At 47.0% G+C, this 18709-nt stretch overlaps 2 protein-coding genes across 5 annotated transcripts in view; one reads left to right on the top strand and one right to left on the bottom strand.

Moving 5' to 3' along the window:
• Window positions 1–1655: 1655 nt before the first annotated feature.
• On the top strand, window positions 1656–8619 carry LOC130130808 (transmembrane protein 272-like). 4 transcript variants are annotated; one of them, XM_056300640.1, is made up of 5 exons: window positions 1656–1709; window positions 3624–3712; window positions 3814–3864; window positions 5189–5395; window positions 7806–8619. In XM_056300640.1, exons 2-5 carry the CDS (start codon window positions 3649–3651, stop codon window positions 8012–8014), a joined length of 531 nt encoding a protein of 176 aa, XP_056156615.1. In that variant the 5' UTR covers window positions 1656–1709; window positions 3624–3648; the 3' UTR covers window positions 8015–8619. The 4 variants fall into 4 exon arrangements, with proteins under 4 accessions (XP_056156615.1, XP_056156618.1, XP_056156617.1 ...); XM_056300643.1 differs by having other exon boundaries at window positions 1676–1709; window positions 3627–3712; XM_056300642.1 differs by lacking the exon at window positions 1656–1709 and adding an exon at window positions 1738–2143 and having other exon boundaries at window positions 3627–3712.
• Window positions 8620–15163: 6544 nt separating this feature from the next.
• Window positions 15164–18709, bottom strand: part of pcolceb (procollagen C-endopeptidase enhancer b) — a 12739-nt gene continuing 9193 nt past the window's right edge. The window contains exons 7-9 of the mRNA XM_056300519.1: window positions 18435–18515; window positions 15658–15828; window positions 15164–15441 (exon numbers count right to left, since the gene is read on the bottom strand). Coding sequence (XP_056156494.1) covers window positions 15311–15441; window positions 15658–15828; window positions 18435–18515 — 383 coding nt within the window. The 3' untranslated portion in view covers window positions 15164–15310. The remainder of the gene's footprint in view (window positions 15442–15657; window positions 15829–18434; window positions 18516–18709) is intronic.

Here is an 18709-nt window from a genome sequence, read left to right as displayed (position 1 = left end):
TTATCGTTAAGAATATTCTCAAAAGGAAATGTGTTTAACCTGTTGTATGTTCTCGCCTAAATGTTTTGAAAGGATTTTGTGATAAATAAAAAATATTGGGATACTTTGCTGCTTATAATTGATTGCACAGTCCTAACACCAGCCACAGAGGGACCTCTGGTGGAATATACTACATTTAATCCTCTCTTTCAAAAAATAATGACAAAATATATTTTGGATTTGTATAGCACCCCCCGCGCGCTCCGTCCCCCTGGTGAAACTCCTCACTGTCCGGTGAAAAGAAGGGGCTGGCGACTCCACGTGTATCGGAGGAGGCGTGTGATAGTCTGCAGCCCTCCCCCGGATCGGCACAGGGGGTGGAGCAGCGACCGGGACGGCTCGGAAGAGCGGCACCAGAGCCCTAGAAAGAGAGAGTTACGTCAACTCCGTAGACGTCAATGGGACAATTATTTAACAGCAATGGCGGATCATGGGAGCCCCGGATGGTGCCAAACAGCGCGACCCGGGGCAATAGGGTTTCTATGGCGAAAGTATGTTTCTCGCATTGATCAAAGGTTAATTTACAGCTAAGAAGCTACAGTTGACATTTTAACGATGACCATTTTACAAGCACGTTTGAATCAAATCAACAATGTAATTTAAAGCGTGACAGCTCGTCAATTTCAAACAACATATTAGTTTTAACATGCGCATAGAATATGTGTCACGTTGGAATATATCTATATCTATACATAAATGTAAAAATCTGAAGATATTGGTTAACAGTTGCCAGAAATCGCGGCTAAGCAGTTCATTTAAATCAGTGTTTCTCAACCGGGGGTCCGCGGACCCCTAGTGGTCCGTGGTGTAATTGCAAGGGGTCCGTGAAAATAAAATATCTTTAAAAAAAAAGATCCTATGACATTTATAGAAATAGGATTATTTTACTCAAATGTGACTGAGACCTTTATCTACCTAAACTATAAAGGGTAACAGGACTTTTTTCTCTAATTACATCTGTTTCACAAGTGTAATTTATTGTATTTTAATAAGAGATCTGGCTCCCGTTTGCATTGTTAAAAGTTACTGCATAAAAATCCTGTTGTTACATCTATCTGAAAGTTACTGAATACATATTCTGTTTTGTTAACTATATCTGAAAGTTACTGCATAAGAATTCTGTTTTGTTAACTATATCTAAGTTACAACTGAAAGCTCTTATATTTGCCCCAAAGAGTGAATAAATGCTATAATGCAATTTAAAATGCAGTTTCTACTGTTTCTATCAAATTGCAACCCCCCTCCCCCAAGATCAGGTGGAGGGGTCCTCAGGGTAGATCAAAAATACGCAGGGGGTCCAGGACCCCAAAAAGGTTGAGAACCACTGACTTAAATGAGCCGCCAAGCTTCGTTTGGAACTATTCGGCGGCTACGTGAACCACGTGACCCTCTCGCGTTCTGACCCCTCGTCGACGCAACGCTCTCTTTCTAGGGCTCTGGAGTTGGGCAGCTTGCCGGATACAATTGGGGAGAAAGGGGGCGGAGGGGGCGGGGGAGGTCCCAAAAAAAAGTGAATGCGTGCGCGTACCCGCGACGCCACGCATCTCTGATGGATACACATTCTTCGGAGGAGACAGCGCTGAGCCCACGCATGCGCGCACACGTCGACTCCCTCGCAACAAGGTGCGGCTGTCAGAGGTACCTGCCGGCGGAGCCCAACACACGGAGAGGTAAGCGGCTGCGCGGCCAACAGCGGAGAACCCACCGTCCGGGCGGGTTCTCCCAAATGCGGAGCACGCTGTGTAAACTCCGGCGCAGATGTGCGGTGGAGGTCAAACTCAACTCCATCCTAACTGTTGCTTCTAGTTAACGCGGGCTCGCCAGCGGGGTGAGGGAAGCAGCCAGCCAACAAACTGTGGATGCAAATGCTGACCCGCAGCGCTGCCGGGTGTGGCTGCTTCAGGCTTCCGTGTTATCCGCTCCGGGCTGAATTTGTTTATGGTGAACGGCGGCGCTACTTGATGGGCTTGCGATGACCACAGACAGCACTGACCTGCGTCCACCTGAAAGGCAGCACACGGCAGCAACTCCAACACTAGCGTGAAACTTGCGTTTTGTGGATTCCGTCCCCACTTACAGGAGCTTGTGGACTCTTGTTGCTCAGGTTTGCTTGCAAACGATCCAAAATGGGGAAACTAATAATCCTAAATGCTGTTTTACTCTCTCTCTCTCTCTCTCTCTCTCTCTCTCTCTCTCTCTCTCTCTCTCTCTCTGTGTGTGTGTGTTGCATACGCTGGGAATGTCTCTCTGCCAGTCAGGCTAGCTCGTGTCAGATTTGTCAAACTGGCTTTCCACGGAATGCTGTCACACTGCTCTGTTGCAATGGGGAGAAGGCAGCAAAGAAACGTCACCGTCCTGTTTGGGGGGGGGGGATGATGTGTGTTGGTGCGAGTCCTGAGAGGAATACGTCCATCACAGTCCAAGTGGCACCTTGGTGTGTGCTGCTGGAGCTTGAAACTGCAGGTTTCTATTGGACAAAATGAAATGCAAACTAAACTGCATTGGGGGAGGGGGGGTCAATGAGGTTTATTATCACCATCTGCCAAGGAAATTAAGCGACCGCAAAAAGCATCGTTCCTTCCGAGCTTATCTGTGTTTCAGACCGACAATTTCTGTTGTGCAACACCTCCTGACATACATGTCAAAATGCTCAACAGCAAGTTATATTAGCTGACATGCGTTCAAGTGTTGCATTTGTGCTTTGGGGATTTTGAAGTCCTCATAGAGCACCTCTCCAGTTTGACCAGTACTGACTGTATTTTTCAGGAAATGGGCTCGTAACCACACGTTGAATCGACCTCCCAACAAACGGCGCTGACCTCTACGTCACGATGCGCAGACACTGAAATCTGATTTCCACATAGTCCAGTCTGCAAGAATCTTTACCCGTGACAGTCTTCCGACACTACAGATTTTCAGATTATCTCACTCAAAGTGATTTCAATACTGAGATGCCGTTTTCATCAAGCTTCTCTTTTCTCAAAGCCGAACAAGTTTTCGCATTTTATGAATTTGTCTCGGTAGATAAAACATATATGGAGGCGGTTTCCAAGACGGGTTCCAGTTGCATCAGAAGAAATTAAATCAGATTATTTGATCATGTTTTAAAAGCAACTTTCTACAGGAGTTTTAACTTAACACGAGTTGCTGCTGGACTACAATGAGGGCCTAAATGCCCTGGCGACAGCTCTGCTTCATAGCACTATGAAGTAATATGGAACGTTACTTTGTAGCGCTATGAAGTAATATGGAACGTTACTTTGTAGCGCTATGAAGTAATATGGAGCGTTACTTTGTAGCGCTATGAAGTAATATGGAACGTTACTTTGTAGCGCTATGAAGTAATATGGAACGTTACTTTGTAGCGCTATGAAGTAATATGGAACGTTACTTTGTAGCGCTATAAAGTAATATGGAACGCTACTTTGTAGCGCTATAAAGTCATATGGAACGTTACTTTGTAGCGCTATGAAGTAATATGGAAAGTTACTTTGTAGCGCTATAAAGTAATATGGAACGTTACTTTGTAGCATTATAAAGTACCGTTATGAAAGTGTAACATTGTAGCCTTTTATCTCCTCCAGTAGGTGAGAGTTATCGTTACCGACAATGTCAGACAGAGGACTGCTACGACACATCCGCCATCCTCCTCAACCTCCAACACCGATACTGGGTGAGAGACTTTCTCTCCATCCGTGTCAACGCTTAAACGTAGTCTAAGTATCCATAGCAAAGAAGTCTTGGTCCTCATTTGCTGGTTTTGTCTTTTCTCAGTTTGTTCCAAGGTGATGCTCTGCATCCTGCCTGTCGCCGAGATCGCAATTGGTGAGTGGACGGCTTTACAGAACTGTTTTATAGTCATCCCTGTGTGAAATAGTGCCTGGCCACATGGTAAACGTTATTATCACAATAATCATATACAATTACACACATTTACACAATATCGAGATATTATATATCTGTGTGTGTGTGTGTGTACATATCATGACATCTACTCAGATATGCACAAACACCATGTTTAAGAATCCAACTGAGGTTCATCACATTGAACTGTTGGGAAATGCAAAGAATATCAAACCACAGGGGGGAGGGGACTTGTGGGTGTCATAAATCAGTCAGAGGGCAGCGCTTGCCTCTGGTTGGTCAGGAGGCGGGGCTAATTGTTCAAATCTCTTCTATATGCTAATGTCATAGAGAGGGGATACTACTCTCTAATATCAAGCCAAAACTAGTTTTCAAATAAACCTCCTTCAAATATTTCAGACCTCGTTTTGTACGACCTTTAGACAACAAAACTGTCCAAATTTCACCCCCCGATACAATTTCAATTAAAGACTAATATTGAATTAATGCTCAAGTGTGGGGTAACGTGTCTCACCATTGCAACTGGTGACTCCTACTGGTGATGGGGCATCTTGTATAGCTGTGGGGGGATCTAGGGGAATTATTTGTGGAAATTGTCTTTTTGCGTGTGTGCGGCAGGGGTGGAAGGTCACGGGGTAAAATAGTTTTAGGCAAAGCAAGGCAAGTTTATTAGTATAGCAATTTTCACACACAAAGGGGAATTCCATAGGGCATGAAAAGAAACTGAACAGGATGAAAAGAAACTGAACAGGATGAAAAGAAAACGAGATCGAAAAATGTGATTTTTCATCTGGACTGGATCTTTAATCATGCATCTCAGTTTCAGAGACTAAGGTTACGTCCGAAATCACGTACTATTTACTACACACTACATATGTGTATTATCTTCCAGTACACTATTAGTATGTGAGTAAAAAGTACAAGGACTGTTCGGACATACTACTTCACTTGCTTTCAGATCTTTGCGGGTTAATGGCAACACGCTGCACAAAACTTACTGGTGTGGTGAACCTGCTGCTCGGGTTGTGTAACGCCCTTCGCGATTGTTGGTCATTGTCGTGAAGTATTGCAGTGCATTGTGGGATATTCATGCCAGCGTAGTGTCTTGTATTGCGTATCCCGAAATGTAGCTGCATGTAGCATTAGATCCTGGTATTTTTCACATACTATTTGATGCATACTCTGGTTTCGGACGTACTAAAAACACGCACTAAATAGCGTGCTAGTGTGTAATTTTGGATGCTCTGTCAGTCTGCACAACTCCCTCCCATTTGTCTTGCGACAGGTGTGTCTTACCTGGATGAGTGTCCGAGGCAGCACTACATCCCCATCTACCTGATAGTGATGGGGATCTTTGGGATGCTGCTGACCGTGCAGTCCTGTCTGCCCTGCGCTCAGGAGCCCAAAGACGGGACCACCAACCCCATCAGCCACTACTGCATAGCCTGGAACTCCCTGACCTCCCTCTTCCTCTTCTGCTGGTTCATCACCGGTGAGTCTGTAGACCAGACAGGCAGGCTGTTTTTCCAATACGAGTCTCAACATTCAGACCGGCACTCAAACGTTAAATAATCATTCATTTAGGTGTGTCAGTACACCATCAGCATGGACAGGCAGACGGATCCAGCACCAACAGTTGTCAACAGTACTGTCAGCACTGGTTCTTTGGCACACCTACCGCCAACAGACCCATTATTAATGTTATTAGCTGTGGTTGTGTTTAACAGGAGTGGAGAGAAAATCGATTCGCACAAAGAAATCTTCTACCGCTTCCAATTTGATTCACAATTTCCAAAAATCGATTCATATTCAAGTTTAATTATTTTTCCTGACCCGAGAACTATAAATAGTGTAGCTCGCTAAATCCTACAGATGGCGCTATGTTGCCACGCCGGGCCAGTTCTTGCCAGATAGACCTCCTCGGTGTGAGCAGCGGAGTATCCGCGAGCAACGGAGGAGGAAAAACGTATTCAGTCTTGCATTAACAATCATTATTTGTTAATATATTTAAGGTTGCTAAGAAACTGTATAGAAAAAGGTGCCACCAGTTTTATCTTTGCAGAGGTTTCTATTTTTGTGTCGAGAAATGTGACCATTTATCTCAGGCCTGCCTTGCTTTGTTATGCCAGATTGCATTAGATTGCCAGTAACAGGTTTCAGATTATTGCAGTCATGTGAACTGACGTGTGTGTGTCTTATTACTGAGTGGGGCTACACTGGGAAGCATAAGAAAATACACTCCACTCCGAGGTTTACATCTGATTCGGTGTGCTGACCTGTCCACTGCAGTCAAATGCGAAAAGTAGCTCAAAACAGCAATCTAGAATCAAATCTGTGCATGTATTGAATCAAGAATTGATTATTAACCGAGAATCGATTTTTTGAATCGAATCGTGACCTCACGAATTGAAATCGAATCCTGAGATTCCCAAAGAGTCCCACCCCTAGTCATTATCCCGTTATGCTAACATTGAAGCGTGCCAAGACCAGCCTGCCATGTTCTCAACCTTCACGTGGTTTTTGACCTGTAGATGGTCTAGGGTTTAGTTACTCTTAAAGTGTAAATACCTGACACAAAATGGCTCTCGTGAAAGTTCTACAGTGACATTTGTATTGGGAAACGCACCCACGCTGAGACTGGTACACTGGGTCAACAACACCAGGCTAAAATGGAGCATTGTTATCATAGTTCACCCAAGACTGAAATGAGATTCCAGAAGTCATGAGTAACGTGCTATAAATAAAAGCAAACTTGCTTGATTTGCTGCATTTTTGGTGACTACAGAATCGTAATCAGCGATGAAAACATGATAGCAGTGCATCGCGTGCATGAGTTCTATGTAAGTAAAAGTATATAAGTACTTGCTCATGGATGGATTTAAAGTATTAAATGTAAAAGTACTCATCATATTCAGACCCTAGTGTAACAGAGTTGATGATACGATTTAAAGTAAGACTACTACTCTGTTTCTGCAGATGAATGTGAAGGCAGACACTGATAATAAAAAAAATGGTACATATAGTCGTTGATATAGTAATTTCCAAAGACATGGATGTCACGAGTCATTGATGAGCAATCCTTCACTGGCAGTATTTTTTTTTTAGATGTTTGATAAATCCAGTCCCTTGTTTGTTTTTACCCTGTGACCCAGATCTAATAAAACAAACCAAATTCCCACCTCTGAACACTGAAGTCTATGAATCAGGAGATTTTATTCTCCAAGTCTACATAAACACTGAATTGCAATGAGGCAAATGAAGGTACTGTGAACAAATCTTAACAACGATTGAAAGATTTGATCTTACTTTACTTACATTTTAATGAGATATCTTTTTATTAACTAAAGTAACGTGACTGACTTGGTCACCTGGTGGAGTAAAAAGTATTTATTTTGAAATGTACCTGTGGTGGAGCAAGTCAAACGTCTCTTAAATTTAATATACTATACACTTGAAAAATGCACGTAAGTACAGCAACAAAGTACTTGTACTCTATTACTTTCCACCACTCGTCCATGAGTTATACTGAAAAATGATGTCCTCCCCACATTTGGGCTTACTGGACAGTTTGTGTTCGTTGTTTAGGGAATTCACATTTGTTGTACATCGGTCACAACAAAAGGGGTCATATTCAATAGGACCGTCAGCACCTGAGACTTCAGTGCACTGACACTAATCCAACACCAGATGTCCTGTTTGGGACCGTGTATGTATTCACTATGTGGGCTGCCCAGGAACTCCAGAGACGGATGGTTAGGGTCACTATTTTAAAACCAAGATCTGTATTTTTTTTCTTTTCTTTTTTTCTTCCTCCAAACTGTGTACTCTATTACAGGGTTATTGAATGAGTCGAAAATCAACTTTAAACAGTGTTTTGTCCTGTGTGCTTCTTTTGTTTCTAGGTAATGTGTGGATCTACTCCATCTATAAACCCAACTTCAATCAGACTACAACAAATCTGGATCCATACTGCAACAAGACGCTCTACCTGTTTGCGTTCTGGACCACCACCCTGGTCTACATCTTCCTGGGCCTCTTCCTGTTGTTCGGCTCCTGTGTGCTCGGCTGCTTCTTCGTGTGCGGCCGGGCCGACCCGGACGATGACGTGTAGACGGACCCGACCGAAGGAGGAATGAGTCTGCATTGATCTCAGGGGGCTGCAAATAAGGAGCTTAATGGTTATTCAATGAACGCGTTGTTGGTCCAATCAGGAGTCAACTACATATCTTATTCATCAGCATCACATAGCAGGTTTCTCTCATTGTGACCATTAGATGCATCTACTGTTACCTTTCTAGTAGTTACAGCCTTCTGTTCTGATGAAGCCTAGTCTTCGTCACCATCTCCAGATGCCTATTTAACTCTAAACGCCGCCTTGCTACAGATTAAAACAGTCATTGATTATTGATTAGGCACATGAGCATCGACTCGGTAACCTTTTTTCTCTGCCTTTGCAGCAAGTGCACTTTCTTTTTCAGCTAAACAAATGAGTCAGGTTGCAGCACTATTTATACGGTATTCTGTATTACATTGTGTTACTGTATGTACATGGTCAGCTTGAACTCCACTGAAGGTTTTTGTACAGCGCTCATTGAAATTCAACATAAAATGACTGATGATAAATTCTCCTGTATTTTTCCTCCTGTCTGAAGCGAATGAATCGTATCATTGTAGTTGTAGCACACTTGTTGCTTGCACAGCAATACAAATGATGAATGTACTGTTATTTCCGCTTCCCTCCAGTTATTTACACATTTGTCCAAAGAAAGTAGCTAAACAATTGTCTTTTCTTTTTTCTTTTTTTTTTTAAGTTGATATGAGATTTCATCTCAAAACATCAAAAAAGACAAGATGGTGGACACTTCCAGCTTTACCACGACCTGTCAAATCTCTAAAGCCACATCTAGTAGCTGCTTCTGGGTGCACCATGTATGCACGCCCACGTTAAACTGGTTGAACCGGCCTGGTTGAACCGGCTGTACGGCAGTACAGCCATTTGTTCCCAGAATAGAAATTGAGCAATTTCCCCCATTTCTTCATTTTCAAAATTGATCTCTAAAGCAAACTTTAGGAGACAACATTAGATGAGCTTTGTTGGTTTAAAAAACAAGGTAGCCACTAAAAGGGGGGGGGCGCCACAAAATTAAACTATCAAAAATACACAATTTTTATATTTTCTGAAGGGTGTGCTTAATGTCTCGTCTTCATAAAAATACACAATTTTGGCTCATATTCAGGTTGTGATGCCATGGGAGTGTATTTCATCCTTTCTCAGAGCAGAGAACCAAGAGTCCAGCTCATTCAAAACACAGACACAGACCACAGACGAGATCTTTTCAGGGATATTCTGTATTCATAATTTTTGAATGACGAACACTTGTTAACTACTTTTGTGAAGCCTGTCTTATGTCGCCCCGTCTCAGCGGGTACAACTGTTATCTGAACAACAGGGCTCCTGCTAAATTATGGCGGCTCCAACCACACACCACAGCGGAAAGGGGTCGGCTTACATCGGCTTTATTGGTATTGAAATGATCTCAAGCGCCAACATCATGACTCAGTGATGTGCGTCCTTTAATCACCCATCCATTCATCCATCATCCAAACCGCTTATCCTGCTCTCAGGGTCGCGAGGATGCTGGAGGCTATCCCAGCAGTCATTGGGCGGCAGGCGGGGAGGCACCCTGGACAGGCCGCCAGTCCATCACAGGGCCCAGATGCAACATAGAAAAACAAAAACTAGTCGTCCAGAAGTGCAAAACAGAGACAACAAGCAGCCAGGAGGTGCACATGCAACATGCATGCATCTGCACCTCCGGGCCGAGGCCTTTGCTTCTGCACCCTCTCCCTGCCTCTGCGGTTTGCACTTCAGAGCCACTGTGTCTTCCTCTGAAGTTGTGATTTATTGGTGTCTCTGATTGGTTCACTGACCAAGTGATATCCAGTTCATATTACTGTCATGCTGAAACACTTGCTGAGGGACAGTTTTGGCTGTGGCTGAAGCTTCAAGTATTTTCTCTCCCTCGGGTGCATTTAAAACCATAAGATTCAACCTCTTTAGACAACAATATACTTAAAGAAAATTGTGCATGACTTGACTGTATTCATTTTAAGTGGCTCTCAGACATAAAAGTCAAAGTATCTTTTTTTTTATTCAAAGAGCCAAGTCCAAATGTATAATGAAGAACAACTTTCCCTGTTCAGCCATCTGGTTTTATACTGCACACTGCAGGATGCAATTACGCAGGACGTATTATTGCATGAAGCGGAAAACATCAAAAAAGGGAGACAAGGTGGTGATTAAAGTCACTTTGTGGGGATGTTTCATTTATGTTGCTGACATTGGCGCAGCGTTTCAATGTTCTTGCCCCCTAAAACAGTCATCTCTAAGAAACGGAGCAGAACTTACACAACTGCACATGAACTAAACTTGCCATTTAGAAGTGCCACTATTGTCTAGACTGCTGGTTTTATCAGCCGCCTGAGCACGTCCGCCAAACGAGACTTCCTTCAATCAGAAAAATATAATTTACGAGAATCAGTCTCGATTTTCAACATTACCTGTGTACATACAGGGACGAGACTCCGTCAGCAGACTGAACAGTCTCCTGAGAGTTTCTGAGACGCCGAATAAGTTGCGTCCGCTGGTGGCATCACCGGAAGACAACCTGTAAATGTGAAAATTCACTTCCTGGTTTGATGGCAGGCCACATTGTGTAAGACAGTACAGATAAAGACATTATACAGCTGTGTGAAGCACTGATATTCTTATTTTCTTAAACAACGCAGCCTGTCGTCAAACCAGGAAGTACGTTTCACATTCACAGACTGTCAACCAGCGACCCTACAACAAGACGTTGTAGCGTTGCGTGCCGGTGACAAACGGAGACGGAGACGAAGATTTCAGTTCAGCAGCAAAACAACTCCAACTTTATTTTTCTACCGACGTCTCTCCCTCTCTCTCTCAACTCAATGCCCCATCCACCCTTCAAAGTCCCCGTATGTGCATGTGTGTCCCAGCGCTACATTGCCCCCCCAGTCTCCTCGTCCTCGAGGAGGACATAGTCCGTGTAGCGCTGGGGACGTCTGCGCACCCGCCTGGGCCTTTCATGCCTCTGCGGGGGGTATCGTTGCAGCCCGGACCAGGGACCACGGCTCCCAGCGGCATGGTGTGGAGAGGTGAGACGAGCCCAACATGTCACCCCTCTGGAGAATGCCGGGAGGTGGTGCAGGGGGAAGGTGATACGGGTCCACGCACCGTCCTCCTTTGGTTCTCTTTACACCCGTGGCACAGCGCCCGTTTCAGTGTGTCAAACGCCTGCTGCTGCATGTCACCCCAGTCAAACCGGGTGTTCTTGTTGGCGAGACCGTGGAGGAGGGCAGCCACCGTGGCAAAACCCCTGATGAACCGGCGGTAGTAGGATGCTAACCCCAGGAACGCCCGCAGCTGTCGCACGTTTTTGGGCGTCGGCCAGTTTCGGACCGTGTGAACCTTGTCCTCCGCTGTCACCACACCATCTCCGCTGACCCTGTGGCCCAGGAACGTGACCTCTCTCCTCAGCAGCTTGCACTTCTCTGGGTGCAACTTCAGCCCTGCTTCCTCTATTTTGGTCAGCACATCGTCCAGCGCGGCTAGGGCCACAGCAAAATGGGGGCCATGGACCAGGACGTCGTCCAGGTAGACCTGGCAAGACTGCGCGGGGACACCCTGTAGCACTCGCTCCATCTACTACTACTACTTTCGGCTGCTCCTGTTAGGGGTCGCCACAGCGGATCATCCGCCTCCATCTCTCCCTGTCTTCTGCATCCTCCTCTGTCACACCAGCCACCTGCATGTCTTCCCTCACCACATCCATAAACCTCCATCAGCTACTCAAATGTAGCCCGGACATTGCACAAACCAAACGGCACAGTGATGAACTGCCAGAGCCCCGTTTCTGTGGTGAACACCATCTTCAGACACGCCTCAGGGGTCAGCGCGACTTGTCAGTAGCCGCTCCTCAGATCCAGGGATGAGAACCAGCTGGAGCTCGAAATGCTGTCTAAAGCTTCATCCACACGTGGCAGTGGGTAGGAGTCCTTCACTGTGACCTCGTTCAGGCACCGAAATTCCACGTGTTATCCTTCTTGGGGACCATCACGATGGGAGACACCCAGGGGCTGTCGGACGGCTCAATGACTCCTGCCACCTGCATCTCCTCCAGACGCCTCTCAGCGGCTGCCTGTCATGTGGTTGGCAGGCAGCGGGGGCGTTGGCGGATGGGGTGGGCCGTCCCAGTGTCAATGTCGTGCTGGACCACGTGAGTGCGTCCCAGATCGACAGGGAAAGTGGCGAAGGCGGCGAGGTGTCTGGACAGCACCTTCCACAGCCACTGTTGTTGCTCCATCATCGGCCTGTCCTGGTTTTGGACCCACACTGACCTGACTGTGTCCTCCATTGAGGGAGGAAGAGGGTGGGTGGACCACGCGAACTGCTGCTGCATATGACAGCCCTGGGCAGAGCAGGGAGGCTGTGTAGCAAGACATCACGGGCCGGGGATCTTCACCGAGGGTCCTTGAGGTTCTCCACCTGTCACCTGATGCTGCGTGTTCAGCTCCTCCAGGTTCGGGGCGGGTAAAATCTGGGGCCCGACGCGGACTAGCAATGATGTGGGGTTCGGTGTGTTGTCTTCTGACAGGGCTTGGTGATGTGCCATGAGGACGCTGCAGCTTTGGCTGGGGGGCTGACACGGACTCAGTGTTGTCGCCCTCTGGTGAGGCCCGGTGGCGCTGTGCGGGGGGGGGGGAGGGCGCAATGCGGGCTTAGGGTGTTGCTGCCCAGCAGGGCGGTGGGGCACCGGTAGTGGGGTTGACACGGACTCAGGGTGTCGCCCTCCGGTGAGGTTCGGTGGCGCTGTGCAGGTGGGCGACGCAGGCTCAGGGCATCGCCCACCTATAGCTAGGCTCGAGGGAGACTGTGATGTCGGTTGCAGGGTTGCAGTGGGTAGGCAGACCCATCCTTTAAGGTCACAGTTTCGTGTATCAGGTCCAACACGTACCCCACTCTCCGCAGGAAGTCCAGCCCCAACAGGCATGGCTCTGGGATGTCGGCCACCCAGGCCAACTGCTCGAAGTCCCGATCAAACGCCCAAATGTTCATCATGCAATGGCCCAGCATTGGGGCCCGGTCCCCAGTGACAGTGATGAGTGGCTGGGTGGCGGAGGCAGGGGTTCTGTAGAGCCATCAACAGCTCGGGGTGCACCAGGATGACAGTGGATCCTGTGTCCACTAAGGCTCACCGGTTCACCTTCTACCACCACCAGCGACCACCACGCACTTGACAACGTCATCAGAGACCACGGGCTAGCTTCTTGAATGTAGTTGTTCCTCGCTGGCGACATGGGGGAGACTGTAGTTCCCGAGATGGAGATGCTCCCCCTTACTCCGTCCCCCTCCCGTTTCCCAGAGGTAGCACAGGGTAACGATACTGGGTGTGCCCCCACCAGCTGCAGTTCCAGCATCTCGGCAGTTGGACGTCGGGGGCAAAAGCGCAGGGCTTGTTGATGCTCTGGGGGAAGGGGGTCTGGCGGGGTAGGTTGGGGCCGAGTAGGCTGAGCAGCCATGTGGCAGGGGGTTTCTTCCAGTCCTTCCTCCAAAATCTGCTCCACCTTCTGCCCGCGCTCCAGCGCGTCCTCCCAGGACAGTGGGTTACTAAGCCGAACCTGCTGTCGTAGGGGGAGGGGGGGTCAGGCCACTGATGAATGCCTCCTTCGCCGGGATGAACCTCTGTCCTTCGTCAAACTCAGGGAAAGCTTTGCGGGCTAACTGGCGTAGCTCAGCGGCGTACACTCCTAGTTTCTCCCCGGTCCTCCTAACCCTGCTGTTGAACCTGTGTCTGGCTGATGTGGGGGATGTGAGGTCACCAAACTGTCTCTCCACAGCCTGGGCGATAGCCTGGGCGTCCTCCATGTCCATGCTTGACAGCTCTAGTAGCACCTTCCTAGCGTCTCCATCCAACGCTGCCGCGAGCCGCACTGCCCACTCCGCTGTGGTCCACCGCTCGGCATTGGCGATTAGTTTGGAATTGTGTTCAGTAGGTTTCCCACTCCATGTGTCTGTCGTATCATCCAACCCACAGGCTGCCTCTCTGCGGTTCAGTCTTTGGGGCCAGGGTTGAGACAGTTCCCGTGAGGGTGGGGGCGAAAGCTGTGGCGAGAGCTGTGGCTAGCCTCTCGATGGGGTCCGGGGGGAGAAGCACACTGGCTGCTGGGGTGCTGGTTAATTGGGATTGCTGGCTAGTTCGATTGACCCCAGGCTCAGGGGAAATGCACGGTGCATATGCTCGGGTTATCGGGGTTACCTCTACCTCACTAGCTTGGCTAGCGTGGGGACCAGCCACGCTAGCCAAAAGCGCCATATACTCTGGATTGGCTACCTAAAGCAGTGGGCCCAGGCTGAGCAGTGTGGGGGCTACAGAGCTAAAGCCTGAGTAACACTGGGCAGCGGCTAGGCTGGCGGGCACAGGCACAGCAGTGGGCACTACGTTAGCGGGGCCTAGCTCAGGCTGGCTAGCAGTCGGGCTAACAAACACAGGTAAGGCAAGGGGCGCTACGTTAGCTAAACCTAGCTCAGGCTGGCCAACAGCTAGGCTACCATTAGCTGCTAACCTTGTAAACACAGGGCATTTCAATGCAGCAGTGGCCTGAGCCCAGCTAGCGTTGACGTTATCAACCCGATAACCCTTACATGCTACCCCCGTCATTTCCCCTACCTGTCTCCCTGGCTTCCGAGCTCCGCGCCATCCATCCTCCATGTCCACGTCCGTCCCGGTTGAACTCATCCTCTTCGGTGCGTCACATGCCTCCGCGCTTCCTTCCGTTTCATCCCTCGTTGTCGCCGCGATCCAATTCTTCTTCCGTTGTACCGGGGCTGGGCGGGGCGAGCAATTCCTCCATGCTGCCACCGGCTAGCCACGTGGGTTTAAATCCCACTTCTGACACCAGCTGTAGCGTCGCGTACCGGTGACAAACGGAGACGAAGATTTCAGTTCGGCAGCAAAACAACTCCAACTTTATTTTTCTACCGACGTCTCTCCCTCCCTCTCTCAACTCAATTCCCCATCCGCCCTTCGAAAAGAAACGCTCCTCAAAGTCCCCGTATGTGTGTGTGTGTGTGTGCGTGTGTGTCTGTCCCAGCGCTACACTATACAAAAATCTTGTTTCCCTTTAAAACATACAAAACACAATGCAAGTATTGATACGTGTTTTTAAAGTTGTTTGTATCTCCTTGTTTATTTGAAGTTTCACCGTTTTTCATAACAGTATCCATATAAAAAATGTTGATTTCTTATAATATTTTTACAATTAATATATAGAGAACGAGGGAGGGGCGGGACTTTCATCCTGATAGGTGGAGCGGGCCGTGATGTCAGCATGATTGGCGCGCCAGGTTGGCCAGCGCTTTGGCGTGGATGGGTTTATAGAGTAGAGTGAAACTGGAGGGGCTGAGAAGGCCTTTGCCCTGAGCGTCCACTTTCCCCATCAACACGTAGTTCAATCCTGAAAAAAGAGACAGTCAAACACAGACGTCCATCCACAGATCCAACTGACAATTGTTGTTGTAGTGTTAGGTTTGTATTTTGTTTTGTTGGTTGTTTTTTTTGTTGTTGCATGTTTATGAGAGTGATAGATGCAAAGTGAAACAGACAGAGGTGGATATTGTGAATATTGGTGTTCGCGTCATACGGCTTGTTGGGCCCCTCTCGGTCGCCCTACCTTTCTGTAGCCCGGGGCATTTCTTGCAGGCGGAGGTAAGACTGACCGACCGGATCGGTCCCGATTTATTGATGTTCAGACTTCCTGCTTTATAAGCCTTGATGATGGACACTTCTACCGTCACACCGCCCCTCGTGGCCGCCTCTAATGACGTCACCTTACCCACGATCACTGAGATAACGAGAGAGAGAGAGAGAGAAAGAGCAGGAAAAGTCAGAGAAAGCGTTTGATGTGATAAAAAAAACTTTTTTTAAATAACTTCGATTTATTTTCGAATTTGACACATTCATAAGTCAGCCGCCTTTAATATTTAAGTGTTTTCAGGGCAGAATTAAGTATTTATGTGTTCTACTCTATAAGACAGAGAATTACGCCGAACCACTAGACTAGAGAAATGGTGCGAAATTGATCAGATTTGGGGATTTTCACATTTTTGTGAACCTAAAAAAACCTGTCAATTAAATTTAAAGACAGGAATATGTAAATCTGCAAGCATTAACTTGCGACGTAATTTTGGCCATTTCATTGCAAAACCTGTCCCAAATGCTCGAGTACCATACTGGGATGAAGGGGAGGAAGGTTTATTCTCTTGTGTTTATTGAGAGATGCGGGCATTTGAGTTTCAAAATTAGCCTGAGTCCTATTTTATCCAGAAACAAGGAAATAAGAGATACCACTAACAAATCTTAGAAGGTTTCAAAAGCATACAAGCCCAACAATTATTGTTTTGCATTTTGTTTAAACAGGATGGTGAACCAAAAAAAAAAGCTGTAATCTGCGAGTTTTCTCTATTATATGTTATTTTCTCCATTTGAAACATGATGGCGATGCGGTGATTGTGTTGGCCACAGTCAATATTCCAGTATAACAGTGTTGTGCTGTACTTGGATGTAGGAGGCAGAGAGAAATAGACCTCCATGTACTGATTTTCTGGGACTACAAACAACGTGTAGCAGCCATTGTGGCTGGTGTGTCATCAGCTCAGCAGTAAACAGTTCCCACTCTTGTAAAAATGGATCCTGGGACCTAGTAAGCTAACGGGCTAACGGGGCTAAGCCCTCCCTTTCTTTTAGACTAGCAGGAAGAGTAGCTGTTGCCTTGTGTAACAGCTAATGGGGATCTAAATAAACAAACATAAATAACAATAAAAAAGTGTTTGAAAAAAATCTTAGAACGTTTTAAATTTTGGTGGAAGCTTGAGCAGCAACAGCCCCAAATATTCACCAAAAAAAACATAGGATATATATATATTTATTAAAAAATGGCCTATTTTTTACAGCCCAAACACAGTTGCATCCACTTCCATTCATCTTCGTATTGAGTGACAGGCATCGTGTTACGCTCCCTTGATTTGCTGATCATTTGAGCTAAATTCATTCAGTCCTCAGGCCGCTGACTTGTTTAAGGAGGCCACGTTCCACCACATTCAAGAAAAAGAAAAGAAAAGAAAGTTTGGTTAATTGGTTGATTCCGACTTTATTTCTCACAATTGCGACTTTATGTCTCGGAATTCTGACTTACTTTTGACCAAAGACAGCAGACGTACAGAGTAACGTTACATACAGTGAGGCGCTACTTGCGTGAGCGTGGGGAGGGGAAGGTGAAGTGCGGGCGTTAACATGAACGATGTGGATTATTTATTTTATCATCCATTGTCTTCGATTCTTTGGAGGAAAAATAGGAAGCGAAGAGACTGGGGACACATTGTGGGTACTTCTCTATAGCGTTGTGCTGTAACCTGGTATCTCAGATGTGACGCTGCTGTTGCTGCAGCGTGAAATATTGATGGGTGTAATGCATTTATTAGGCCGCCCACCCAAAATCACCACCAGCCATCACTGCAGTCTAACGTATTAGAAACTATATCAAACTACATGGGAACACTGCCAATGCTGGAATATTGATTGTAGAACTGGTGATTAGCTGTTCAACACAAGCATCCCCAGTTAGCATCCGGATGTGGGCCACTTCAGGCAATGATGCGGCACTGATGGCCTTCTTCTGTCCCTGACAAAATTGGATGTGAGCCTGAAGTGGCCCACATATTTAATAGCAAATATGGCCCAAATATGCCAAACCAAATGTGGGCCTTTTTTGGCAAAGATGCGGTGACCCTGAAGTGGCCCGTGTGGTAAATGGTGAATTTGGCCCAAATATCACAAAACAAATACGGGCCACCTTTGGCAAATATGTGGCACATGCGGCATTGCTATGGCTTGGTTCTGGCCAAGATCTGGCAAACAGGAGCGGACCGCCCAAGTGCCATCATTCCACAAGGTATGTGGGCCGGATGAAGTGTCGGGTGTGGGACGGGTCCGGGCCACCGCAATTTTGCTATCTGGGTCGCCACATCGTCGTCACGTTTCAAGCCTGTTTGAGTGGGAACGTGTTTGCCGCTGCACCAGTCTTCATCCCTACACGCTCAACAATGTCACCAGCGGTGTATATGGAGAGAGTCTCCAACCGTGATGGAGATGATCGTTAGCATTATGTAACCTGAATCAATGGTCCAGACGGATAACAGAGAAAAGTTGCGGATTTCCCCTTTAAGTCTTGGTGTGCAGGGGTTTGTAAGGCGTATAGAATTTGGGTAATGGCCTAGGTGTGATGCTACAAGGGGTATATTTGTGTACATGTGTTTGTATGTATTAGTCCACATCCGACTGTACTGTGGGCACATCACAGCCACGTGTTCGACAGCTCTACTATGAGAGGAGAGAAAGACGTGGCATGTAGTGGCATGGGAAGGGAGGAAAGGTGTAGGAGGCGTGACTCACCAAAGTCGTGAGGGCAGAAGCTGGATTGAAGAGTGCCAGTCTTCTTACAGGCTTGTGTACACAGTGGGTTCAGTGGTAAAGCTGTGAAAAGCACACACATATGTGCACACACACACAAACACCAACATGTTGTGGTAACATTAACACACAGTCTACTACTACTACTACTACTACTACTACTACTACTTGTGGCTGCTGCCATTAGGGGGCGCCACAGCGGATCATCTGTTTCCATAACATAAACACACAGTAAGCAGAGAAAAGCAAGGCTCTCA

The sequence above is a fragment of the Lampris incognitus genome, chromosome 20 (genome assembly GCF_029633865.1).
Source record: "Lampris incognitus isolate fLamInc1 chromosome 20, fLamInc1.hap2, whole genome shotgun sequence".
In the NCBI taxonomy this organism is placed as follows: Eukaryota; Metazoa; Chordata; class Actinopteri; order Lampriformes; family Lampridae; genus Lampris; species Lampris incognitus.
Note: the sequence above shows the minus strand (reverse complement) of the source record. Positions and strands in the feature narration are given on the sequence as shown.

Bases quoted from the DNA above. Each gene is read 5' to 3' on its own strand.
- LOC130130808 (XM_056300640.1), top strand. From the start codon at position 3,649: ATGTCAGACAGAGGACTGCTACGACACATCCGCCATCCTCCTCAACCT. The intron at 3,713-3,813 runs GTGAGAGACTTT...GTCTTTTCTCAG, and splicing joins ACCTCCAACACCGATACTGG to TTTGTTCCAAGGTGATGCTC. The intron at 5,396-7,805 runs GTGAGTCTGTAG...TTTTGTTTCTAG, and splicing joins CTTCTGCTGGTTCATCACCG to GTAATGTGTGGATCTACTCC.